The sequence below is a fragment of the Parasteatoda tepidariorum genome, chromosome 6, assembly GCF_043381705.1.
Source record: "Parasteatoda tepidariorum isolate YZ-2023 chromosome 6, CAS_Ptep_4.0, whole genome shotgun sequence".
NCBI classification, from domain to species: domain Eukaryota; kingdom Metazoa; phylum Arthropoda; class Arachnida; order Araneae; family Theridiidae; genus Parasteatoda; species Parasteatoda tepidariorum.
The window spans coordinates 86,352,830-86,365,778 of NC_092209.1; the positions used below are offsets into that span (position 1 = coordinate 86,352,830).

General features: G+C 29.4%; 1 protein-coding gene across 2 annotated transcripts in view; it reads right to left on the bottom strand.

Annotated features, from left to right (window-relative positions):
- Positions 1-515: 515 nt before the first annotated feature.
- The window catches only part of LOC107443670 (carboxypeptidase B), a 15,358-nt gene continuing 2,924 nt past the window's right edge, over positions 516-12,949 (bottom strand). Inside the window, exons 1-10 of one of the 2 annotated variants that reach the window (XM_071182810.1) lie at positions 12,366-12,605; positions 11,050-11,186; positions 10,473-10,563; positions 9,556-9,657; positions 9,349-9,453; positions 8,065-8,175; positions 5,017-5,116; positions 3,336-3,538; positions 3,072-3,156; positions 516-722 (exon numbers count right to left, since the gene is read on the bottom strand). In XM_071182810.1, coding sequence (XP_071038911.1) covers positions 547-722; positions 3,072-3,156; positions 3,336-3,538; positions 5,017-5,116; positions 8,065-8,175; positions 9,349-9,453; positions 9,556-9,657; positions 10,473-10,563; positions 11,050-11,144 — 1,068 coding nt within the window. In that variant the 5' untranslated portion in view covers positions 11,145-11,186; positions 12,366-12,605 and the 3' untranslated portion in view covers positions 516-546. Of the gene's footprint in view, positions 723-3,071; positions 3,157-3,335; positions 3,539-5,016; positions 5,117-8,064; positions 8,176-9,348; positions 9,454-9,555; positions 9,658-10,472; positions 10,564-11,049; positions 11,187-12,365; positions 12,606-12,949 lie in introns of those variants that run through there. The other variant, XM_043049079.2, reaches the window with a different exon arrangement.

Sequence of the window (12,949 nt, forward strand, 5' to 3'; positions counted from 1 at the left end):
ATTTATTTGGCGAGTATGACAATGTTTGTTAAAATTTACAATTTCTAAAGTAACATTTCCCGTAATAAACAGGAGTAAGTAAATTGTTTTTTGAATTACAGGCTGACACCTAAATTAAGTAATTTATGTCTTAAAGAAAATTTAACAACAATTTTGGTAAAAAAAACAATCATTTTTACTTAAACATAAAATATTATTTGGAAACTAATAAAAAAAAAGTCCGATTTGACTATCCTATTTGAAAGTCCTATTTGAAAAATTTTAAATGTTTCAACCAATTTTTTAAGTAGCCGTTTTTATGTATTACCGTATATTACGGTTTGTGACTTGATATATGCTATCAGAAATGATCATGATATTATTGTAACCGATATGCACTGTTAACTTAACTTATATGTATAATCAATTGATTGTAACCCTTGTAAAACAGAATCCCGCGTTGTGTCTTACGCATTTGTGAACTAGATAAGAAGGTCGCGATCATAGTGTTGAGTGAAAAATCAGAAACCAAATCATTATAGAAGAAAATGCTTTTTATTTCAGTCCTTATAAGGCTTCGATTGCAGCCTTAATACCATCCCATGTCTCTTCGCACATGGGCAGTATAAACTTGTCAGGTAGAATGAAACCAAATCGACCGTTGTCCCTCAACTCCAGAGCAAATCCCATTTTGACTCCTAACACCTCATAAATGTAATCCAGAGATGATCCCGCAGCTTCGTCTGAAATCGAAAATTTAAAATTTATATACATTACCTATGAAATGGGAAATCCGTTATTTTATAGAATGACTAGGAATTTTATGATAACTAGACAAGTCAGTAAAAGTATGTAAACTAATTGAATTCAACGATTACTTGATCGTTTAAGTATGAAATACAGCACTCGAAAGGTCTTTGAACTGGTTCTAGCTGCTTTCAGTCAGTTTTGAACTGCTTATAGCTGCTTTGCAAGCTATAAGCAGTTGTAAGCTCTTCAAGCTATAATCTCTGTGTGTACGCTTTTATGCATAGTTTTTAAAATGAGCAGAAAATCATCTGCTTTTTCTTATTATTCATCAATTAATCATCTGCAATAGGGATAAAATGCATTTTTTGGGAGAATTTAGCCATTTATGATGAATTAATAGACTAATAAAGTAACTTTGAAATTATTATTTTTCACTTTAACGTTTTATCATTAGTTATTTCATTGAATAACTAGGTAAAGTATAAAATATTTCATCTATTATATAATTCAACTGGCTTGTCTAGTTTTTTCATGAAATACCTAGTTATTTTATGAAATAACTGAATTAGATTTTTTAATGCTAACATATATATTACAAAAGATAGTTGTTACTTCAAAATATATATATATATACAGGGCCTGCGCTAAGGATTTCAAATTATTCGCCAGAAAACTAACCAAATATCAAAAGTATTCAATTTTCGGAAATCTTTGCCAAATGAATATTTAAACTTTTTATGATTTTTTCCCCCATAGAAAACTATTTTACTATAGTTTGTTTCAGGCCGCAATATTATTTGGACCCATTTCTAATAGATCATGCGGCCCATCTATCGAAAATTACTGTAATCGAATAGACATTACTGTAATCGAATAAAATTTACTGATTTGTTTAGAAAAATTCCGTAATTTTGAGGATCGAGTTTTTTCTCTCCAGTGGAAAAAATCATTCGCCTAAACTCAATATATATATATATATATATAAGAAGATATGAAGATAAATATATTTGAAGAGTGTTTCATAACGGGCATTATATTGGAAGTAGAGTTTCCTTGGATAATGCTTTAGATGTCGAGAGCCAGAGATCTCTTATTTATCCTCAATTTTCCAAACAATTAATCGATATGAAAACAAAACTTTGATAGTTGGGAAATCATGCTGATCTAGAGTGATATCAAATGGCCCATGCCTTTCAAAGTTATATTGTAACTGGTATGAGTACAGAGATGTGTTTTTGGAACCCTATGGATTGTTTTTGGAACCCTAAGGGATTGAGTTGGTTTTATTTTAATGGATGAAAACACGCGGTCGCATCGTTCTTTTGACAACATAAATTTTGTTGAATGTGAAGAAGCGTTACATGGATTAACTAGCCTGATCTACTGGTCTGAATCTGATAGAAAATGTTCGGGTTTTTATTTTATTTTATAACCGTCATTTTACGAAGGTGATGATGCAACTGTTACTCATGACTGTTAGGACAAGTTTAGCCTATCTAAATCCAGGGCTGTCTACCGCTTATTTCGAAAATGAGAGCAAAACGACAATATGAAGAAAAGTAACAGTTTTGTAAAAATGCTTTTGTGATATGATTTTTTTTTGATATTTAAAAACTTACTCTGCTGCATTACCAGGGCTCATAAAAATTTGCAAAAACTGATAATAAGGCAGTCGTTTTGAAAGTTGTCATCAAGGTGGAAAATTATCGCAAAATTGGTGATTTTTATGAAAAATTTAATAACTCTTAAAATATTTAAACTGATTTCCTGTTCTGAATCCCAGATAATTTTTCATGACAAGATTATATGTATATTTTAAAATTATCGCATCGCTGCAAGTGTAAGTAAACTGTGGCTTTTTATTTTCCCTGGCAACAGAGTTTCGAAAAACACTGTTAAATTGCCTCAGGGGCATTAAATTAACTATAAAAAGGGGGTATTCCATGTTTGATCTTAATGCTTCTTTTCAGAGATCTGCAGCTCAATCATCAGCACGTAAAGTTGATGACACAAATGCATTATAATTAGAAATAAGATATTCCTAACTGCAATATTATATATATTTCGCATTCTTTTTACTGGAGACCATTTTTGTAATGTTTCGAGAACATTTTTCCTCATTAAACTGATTCCGGCTAAGTGTGGTTTTTTTTAATAAATCATGTTTATTATTTAATTCTGATCAATAAGCAAGTTAAAACCATATTTCTTACAAATTATAATAATTCATTTTCAAATTAGGCAACAAAACAAGCTTTACCCAAAGTTTTATAGGGCAGTAAAATATAAACATCAAGAGAAAAATTGAATATACTTAACGTATAATAAATAAGCAGACTCACATATAATGTTCGCAATGCTTCCTAATTCGAATTTAGTCCCGTATCTCTTGGCTAAACCATCTACACCAGCTTTTCCTACTCGAATCTGAAACACAAAATCACATTACTCATATTAAAGAGACTCTTTACTTTTACAACAGTAATTTTCTATTCGTCACATATTTAAAATTTAAATATCAGTTTTCATATTTATGAAATGAAACGTTTATAAATAATGTATTATCCTTTAGGAAATTTTATGAGGCACCAAATAATGTAACCTACCAGTTCGTCGTAGTTGGAGGGAAGGGTTTTCTTGATTCCATAAGGTGTCATCCAATATTGCGAATAGGCGTGAATTGAGAAATATACCTTCAGGCGGTCTTTTTTGGCGATCATCATGTCTCGCAAAGCACGAGTTTCACTTTCAGAGAATGGCTTGTCACCGCAGTAGATTTCTTCGCAAGGTTTCCTACTAGTTCCAACTCCTGAGGAAACAATGCAAAGTTATTTCAATGATTTTTGAACATTTCAAACAGTGCTCGATATCATTAACTTCTATAATTTTTTTTATTTAATGCATAATTTGTAAGCTAAAACGAAATGATTTTTGCAAATCTATTCTGTTCAATTCTGTAGCGCCGATAAAATTCATTAACGTTTCAAAAGATATCGAAGATTTAATACAATAAATAAAAATTAAAACAACAAAGTGGGGAAGTTTTGGAAAAGCTTTTGAGGTTTCTTTTGGGTTCATATTCCACAATGCAGATCTCTGAATACTTTAAAGTCTATATCTGCACAATTCATTTAAGCTAGTTAACCTTATGTCCTCTTCCAGCAACAGTATTTTTGTTTATAAATATCCTTAAGCTCCCGCAGTGGACTCGTCGTTAAGACACGGTTCCCGGCAAATCACCGATGTCAAGCATCACACGTTTCGATCAGTGTGCGGGTGGGTGACCACTTGGATCAGTCTGCGTAGGGACCGAGGGTGTGCGGTACTGGTTCTCGTTAAACTGTTCTACCGTAAAGTGCTCGACTTCGCGTGCAGGTCGTCTGGCTAAGATATTGTCTAANATCAAATTTGTGATGGCATGTCTTCGGATCATCCTCAGGGATGTTTCCCAGACCGTCGCCAATAGCCTATTGTGCAGCTCCAGTGCGACGTAAATGAACTACAACAACAAATATCCTTAAGAGAAACAATGTTTTATTTCAAATAATAGATATTCTGGATTTTTATTTCCTTTTTTTCCGGCTTACTTGCAATTGACAAGCATTTATTAACATAATATTTAGTTAGTCCTACAAAGTTATTCGAAATCATGTTAAATCCAGGCTATCAGGTTATCATATAAGGCTCGCATTTACGAATAAAAGTTCTTTACAGCCTTTGGAGATATTGAAATCAATGTTAAGATTAAAAATCAATGTTACGGTTAAAATAAATGTTAAGCTTCAAGACAATGTAAAGAGAAATGATATCAAAATAAGTATGTAGATTGGCGATGATCTGGGACACATCTCTGAGGGTGATCCGAAGACATGCCATCACTATTTTGATCCACCGCAGAGGGGATGGCTCCCCTTCGGTAGCCCGATGACCAGAGTCAAAAGTCGTACACTTTACGGTAGAACAGTAACCTATACCGTGCATCCTCGCTCCCTGCGCAGGCTGATAAATGTTGTCACCCACCAGCTCACTGACCGCAGTCAGTGATGCTTGACTTCGGTGTTCGACTGGGAATTGCGTCTTTGCGATCAGTCCACAGCGGGACATATGAAAATAGATTGTTCGAAAGACGAATATTAAAATATCGTGATAAAAAACTACTGCATCTCGATACTTCTTATTATTGCACCCACTGGCATAGATCAAATAAATAGTTAAGAGACAAAAATAAAGTTTTAATTCGACTTATATAAAATATCTTTTCGGCTTATAAAATGTTAAAATATTCACCGCAATGGTCAATATCGAAGTTTCTGTTTGCATCTGCTCCTCTGCACACACCGAGCCAGTCAATACTGCTGCGAGATCTAGTCTTCCTCCAAAGACGATCCTATCAAAATATTTAAAATATTAATAGATCAATCTTAAACAAAAAATATTTATTCTTAAAAAAAAAGTAATTTTGCTTTTATTGCATCTTATTAAAATATATTCTCAGGAATATTTGAAATAATGTTTTAGAGAGTCAATTTGAAAACGCTTGCAGTAGGGGAGAGTGGGGTCAATTGTAACAGGGTACGATTGTAACAGAGCAAAAATTTCGAGTGTCCGGTTCTAGATTTGGTTCCTAGGTGGCGCACAAGGTGTATTTAATAAATCTACATGTACAACCCTTATGGCAACCATTTTTTTGTACTTTTGAAAGAGTTACATCACAAAAGATATTTTCACGCCACGCAAGTACTTTTTTTGGTATCAGAATATTATATTGTAACAAAGTAATTTTGTTTAAACAAATAATAATTAATAACCGAATATGTAAATGGACACTTTAATTAACATTTCAATAAAAAAAAGATTAGTTTTGCTAATTAACTAGCATTGTTTTTAACAAATGAAGCTGAAATGGCGTCTTGGGGACAATTGTAACAATAAGTAAAGGGACGATTGTAACAGCTGAAAATAAATAATCTTATGTTTACAAACCATTACTTAAGTCTTTAAGAACCACCAATAGTTTCCTATATCATTTATATTATGTTGCATGTGCATTATTTTATTTGTCACCTTTCACAGCATAAATTAAAATTTTTAACCCCTTAAAGTTAAAAGCTTAACCCTTTAGGTCTCTGCTCATTATTATTTTTACTCCTAAAATATCACTACTATTTTGATCAATAAAGAAATATATCACAACTATGATACTATGTATAATTAACTATGTTTTAGTTGAATTTATGAACTGTTACAATTGACCCCGTAAGTGGGGACAATTGTAACAAGTGCACGACTGTCAAAAATTGTTAATAACTAATATAATAACATTTAAAATAAGGTTTTAATTTTTTTTTTCTAGTAGAGGATAATCTACTTTACTCGTCTGTCAATTAATACTAATAATATATTGGATTTTTTGTTAGTTAAAAATAGTTAAGTAAAAAATTTTACAATTGACCCCACTCTCCCCTACTATTAAAAAAATAGGCAAATTAATTAATTGCTAATTAAATTGCCTGGTAAGTCCTTGATTGTAACAGTATAAATGACAATTGTCTCCTAAACAAGGAGACTTGTTATTGGTTCAAGAATGAATCAGATCACAAATATTATATTTTTAAAATATTACTAAATTGTTCTTCTTCTTCATAAGTTATTAAAGTAGAGAATTTGAATGAAATCGGTTGACTAATTCACGAGAAATTCAAATTTTATAAAACATAAATTTTTCGAAATTATTTCTTGCTAACTATTAGACTTATTCGTTATTGTAATATTTAGTTTTAAATTTTGAAGCAGAATTTTCATTTAAACATATTTTTCATATTTTATTTGGTTCAAAAGAAAGGGAAATTGTTATACTTAGCGCTTTCATAATTTATGTCGCCTGAAACACTGGTGTCTTGTTCTGCACTAAAGGTAAAATGTTCCAAACAATAATTTTTCAGTTTTGCACATATTTGCAGTTACTTAGATCTTAAAAAAAAAACAGTTATTCATCGTTACAATTTATTTAATGATGAATAACAGAGAGCACCGAAATTATAGTTTTAAAACTTAACTAAATTGTTTTTATTCTTCATAAAGTGTTAAAGTAGAGAATTTAGGCAAAATCAGTTGAATAGTTCAGGAGAAATTCAAAAAAGTTGAATTTTCTGAAATTATTTCTTACAAGCTATTGAACATATTCGTTTTTTTTTTATAATTATTTTTTTTTTTTTTTGCATACTATAACCTTTTGACACAGAATTTTATTAAACATATTTTTCCCACTTTTTTCATTATTTTGTAGTAATTTAGGACAAAATAATGGGAAAATATTATACTTAGCGTTTTAATAATTTATGGTTACGATTAAACTGATTTAAGTGCGGATTTGTTTTAAAAAAAACATTTAGTTGTAGATCTTAAAAAAAAGAATTAAAATCTGAAAAAAAATTTACTCGTGTAATTTTCTAATTCTTACACTGAGAGAAAAAAGTATGTTCAAATTACCAGCATATGATAAATTAGACCGTATTCTTGGTTCTATGGAACACCAGAAAACTCGGTTATTTTTACAGAAGCACTTTGGTAATGATCTCGATAAAATTAACAATAAAATATGGTTTTATAATATGTGATAAAATTTGGTAATTTTATAATGATACCTTAGGGCATGATATAAAAACCAACATTTCGATTAAATTTACTTTTCAGTTTAGAATTTTTTATTAAATGTGTGGTTATAAGAACTATAAGCTTGAAAACCAGGATTTTCCGCAAATCGTTACCATATGAACGGAAAAATTATCAAATGAATAAATAATTCGATGCATTTATATATATTTTTTTCATATTAATTTCCATGCCATATATAGGTATTTTTACAATATTCAAGTCGATTGGGACATATTGTCCCAGGAGATTTACGGGAAAACGAGAAAAGTGATAACTCAAAGTAAACTTATTTTAATATCTCAGCATTAGCATAATCTGCTTTTCATACTTAAATTTTAATGCTTGAAAATGCCGGGTTTAATGAGTTAAGATCACTTTGTAAATATTCATGTTACGAAGCATTTAATTTAACGTGATCTTGAATAAATTCTTTCACTTCAAAACTATTTCTTAGATATTCCAAGTCCAGATATTTTTATACATTTTTAAGGTCAAAATTTTTTTTTTTAAAAAATATGATACCATTCATTATTAAACAAGGCCTATTTAATATGATATATTTCAATTATACATAGAAAATACATTATAACTGTAGTTTTCTTATATGGAGCCGTAATTCTGTATAAAAATCTTTGCTAGATTAAAAGTTTAGGAAACGCTACAGTAATACAAATTATTTACCTGGTCCCATGTGAATATATATCCGTCAGGATTTATCTCAACAATTATGTTGATTTCGTATTTATCAACAAGAGCTGTAATTTCAGAATCCGACCCATAGGAGGTGAGGATCTGCAAAATGAAAGTAAAAATAATTAATTGCATATCTCACAGCTTGGAAAACTTTCCAATATTTTATCAATTATATAATTTGGAAGTTTTTAGCATTGGAAATTACCAAGGAATTTTTATGTATATATTTTATAAGTTAAATTGAATTCGAATTTATCAACAAGAGCTGCAATTTCAGAACACGGCCCATTGGAAGCCATATGCTATAACTAGAAAGTAATAGAATAATTACAAATCTCATAGCATTTGTTACAATAATTACATAATTTATTTTTTCGTTTTTATTTTACTTGTAAGTTTTTCAGCAAAGGCCTTACAAGTTAGTTTATAAATATTTTTTTCAAATTTCCACTGTCGCCTGTGTTAACATCGTCAATTCAGGAATTATTTTTATGAATATTAGTTTTACTCATGTTGATAATAAATACGAATTCAACATAATTAACAAAACTAATATTTTATAAATATTAGTTTTACTAATTACGTAGAATTTAGATTTCTTATCAACATGAGTATTGATTTCAGAATCCTCCCCATAGGAAACTGTAACAAGAAAGTAATAAAAAAATATTACAAATTTTACAGCATTTGAAAATTATTCAATTTTATATTAATTATATTATTTATAAAAATTTTAATATCATTTGAAAATAAAATTTTCAAACAGAACCCCTCGAGTGTCGCATTAATATTACTTGCTTTAATTATGTTGAATTGTTTATCAATAATTCAACATATTAAAAAAAATAACTTTTATCAACTTATTTATCAACACAAAAGTAATATTTATCAACACGAACTGAAATTCCCGAATACAACCAACACCGCTTAAGAGAATGAAGGCCTCAGCAAGGATCAATTTAGTTGTCCGACGTAACGAACATAAACCGCGCAGTTGATGAAAAATAAAAAGATGTCATTACTCGGGCTACTTAACTGCGCAGTGGTGGTAAATATGAAAGATATCATTACGTTTGAACTACAAAGGGATCAAATTTTCTGTTAATGGTAACCGGTGCGAAGGCCTTCTACTCATCTGTATTGATCTAACCCATAGTAAATGAAGAGTACCAGCAAGCATGGAAATAATTGCTGAACTTACAGTACTCAGAAAACCATACATTCACTATGTAAATAGGATGTTTGTATATGGTTAAAATAAAATGTTATTACTTTGTTGACCATGTAGGCTCCAGCAGCTACAGATGACCATTCCCTTGCATGGATACCGCATTCCATCAAAATGGCTGGCTTGGCAGAACTGTCTCCAGAACTGATCTAAAATATATAAGAGTTCTAAAATATATAACAGTTCCTGTCGACCATATATATTTCAGTATAACATTAAAATTAGAGTTGAAATTTTCGTGTAATGCTCACCTTCATGTTGTAAAGGGGTCTGTTTTCATAACTTTTGCCAATAACTTCGAGTTTTGCGATGGTCGAATATTTTTCACTCAAATCTTTCAGCAATTGAACTACCTAAAATAAAAATGTTGCAAACATTACTCAAAATTCTATTCTAATTATGTTCAACGTGAGTAGTACATACTGCATAAGCAGATAATTGGATGACTGTCAGTGACGTCATTGGGGGTATCGATCATGATTGGCAGTTAAAACGTGGTATTTGATGATGTTAGCAACTGTTTTTTCTATTCATTTTCGAGTAAACCTAGCCCGTCAAACATAAATTTGATATTCGATAAACAGATAAATGGATGACTACAAGCCACGTCATCGATCATGATTGGCAGTTAAAACGTGGTATTTGATGATGTTAGCAACTGCTTTTTCTGTTCATTTTCGAGTAAGCTTAACCCGTCAAACATAAATTTGATATTCGATAAGCTGATAAATGGATGACTGCAAGCCACGTCATCGATCATGATTGGCAGTTAAAACGTGGTATTTGATGATGTTAGCAACTGTTCTTTTCATTCATTATCGAGTAAGCCTATCCTGTCAAATGTAAATTCGATATTCGATCTCGTAATTGATTATCGCATCGTGTGATAATCTCGCAACTTATGAATTCTGATAAATTAATGGAATATGCAATTAATATTTAGCAAAACAAAAGAAACCAGATATTTAATTCTTTTATTAACGAAAAGAGCTCGGCGAAGAGACAAATCTAACAACTGCAACGTTGACACGCTATCTTGTTTGCATACATAATAACCTGCAAACATAAATTGTACTCAAATAAATGAAGCTTTGAAACGCTGATCACCACTGAAAGAACATATCTTTATCTATCAAACTGACAAAAAATTCAAAAAGATAATGCTTACCACTTCATATTTGTGGTACTTGCCAAAATTATATTCCTCTGCTCTGCTGAAGTTCGTGGGGGCATTTTGAATCCTTTCTGCCTCAATTGCACTGAAATAATATTTAATTTCTTAAACTAAACAAAGAAAAAATTATAATTGGTTCGCTTATAATTCATTAAAAAAAGTGGCCCACATTAGGTTAATAAATTATAATGATGTTAGGGTTTTAATAATGCAAAAATAATGTATTGATAAATGACTTTTACGTTGTTTTAGCGCTTTTTCAAATTAGTTTTATGTCATCCCTTTTCTTTACGAAATGATAAAAGAAAATTTTTTAACTAGTGTTATTATCAGAATTGACTGAGTAAAATTTAATACGGTTTTCAAATAAATAAAGAAACAAAACAAAATATAATAATAAAAAAAATTAGTGTTATCGATTTATATATCAATAAAATAGATTTTTTCCACTCATTATTGAAAAGACATTAGGTAATTAAATTAAGAAAATAGTAACACCAGTTCAGATTTTTAAATTAATATACTGTACTCTAAATCTGAACTAAAATCTGTAGAATGTGTAATGAATTACCTTTGCAAATTCGAATAAGCCACTTCATATTGCAGACCCTGTTCTTTTAGAAGATGTTCGACGGGCTTAATCAATTCCGGTCTTAGGCGTGTCATTACGGGGGCACCAACAAATCTCGGTTCGTTCCATAGGTCAACCTTTCAATGAATAACAATTGAAAAGATCATAAAATCTAAACAATATAACAATCTCACATAAACAGGGATTCATTTGAAAAATAAAATCATGTACATTCCAAATCAATTTTTTGAAAAAAAATTAAGAATAAAGGAATACTCATTTTATGCGTTCTTATTAATCTTCTCTTTAACCTGACAACGAAAATCTAGTGATGTTTTCCCAAAAACATTTTGTATTCAAATATTAAACAAATTACATGATATATTGAATTATATTTAAAAAGGCAAAACTCCAAGATTGATAAAGTTAAAAAGTAATAACGGTAAACATAGATGAAATTTTTCCTAAGCTATCAATTTTCTGCTTTAGATTTTAGCCTTTAAATGTAAGTTAATATTTTAAACAAAATTAATTAATGCATAAATTTCATTATAACCTTCATGATGACTTGAGAAAACTCAAAATCCTTTTTTTCAAATTATGCTTTTATTTGTTTTATCTACAAAAACATGCACTCATAACGCTACTTTTATTAGAAAATAATACAATATTCGAAAAACTTAACTGTCACAATTTACTACTTTTACAAATAAAAGTAGAAAAAATAAAAAATAAAAATATTTACGTCTTTATGAAAAATTTATTTTCATCCTGAAAACTGTTCTACTTAATTATTTCAACTTTTTTTTGCATCAGAAATAATTGTTACAGAGAAAATAATTTGTCACTAATTTTACATTGAAAATTATTTTTACAACAAAACTATATTAATGCATTTTTTTGATTTAAAAAAATTATTTAACATTGAATATTATTTTTAAGGAAAAAAATATTTTTGCGTAGAAAATTGCTTTTATTTATAAATTTACTTTCATATTAAAGCATATTCTGCATATGTATCTGTTTAGATTGAAAAAAAATTTTATATTGGAAATTATTTTTACATTAAAAATTATTTTTATATTGAAAGTTATTTTTACATTGAAAATTATTTTTACATTGAAAATAATTTTTACATTGAAAATAATTTTTCCATTGAAAATTATTTTTGCATTGAAAATAATTTTTCCATTGAAAATTATTTCTACTTTAATATTTGTAGGCAATAAACTTTTCTTGCAAATTACATTTAAAGATTACTGTTTAAAAATCGTTACTATCCCTATCATAAGATAGCATTATTTTCTAATACTAACTTGATTTCGTAGAATAAAATCAATGCTTATCAAGAAATTCAAGCTCAACTACTTAAACGACACCCATAAACCAGGATTTAAGAAAGACATTTTCTTTAGAAAATTAGTCTCATCTCTTTCTTAACAAATGCAGATAAGAACTGAAATACAGTTCCCGATAACTGTTTCACTTTAATGAGGATTTCAGGAGTCTATACCTGTTATCGAAACAACGGTTATTTGTTGACTCCTTCGCAATCACTGGTATTTTTCTCAAAAAGATCTATTGTTTCAAGCTTTAAGTGCTTTATTCTTGTTATCTTCTTAAGCCTTTCTGATTTATCACAAGAAAGTTACAAAGATCAACAGTTTGTAAGTTTTTTCTTTATCGCTATTGGAAGTTCAGTTTAAAAGTACTTTGAATTATCTAAACGAACTATTAAGGTAATTTTACAGAAGTATTTAATTCTTATTTGTCGGAGGCAGATTGTTTTGGTTGTTTTTCAGTTGCAATGGAATTTTTCACTCGAAATTCTGAATAAAATAAACAAATTTAAATTAAAAAGTTTACCTTCAACTCGTTCCTATTGCAGTAGAATATATAT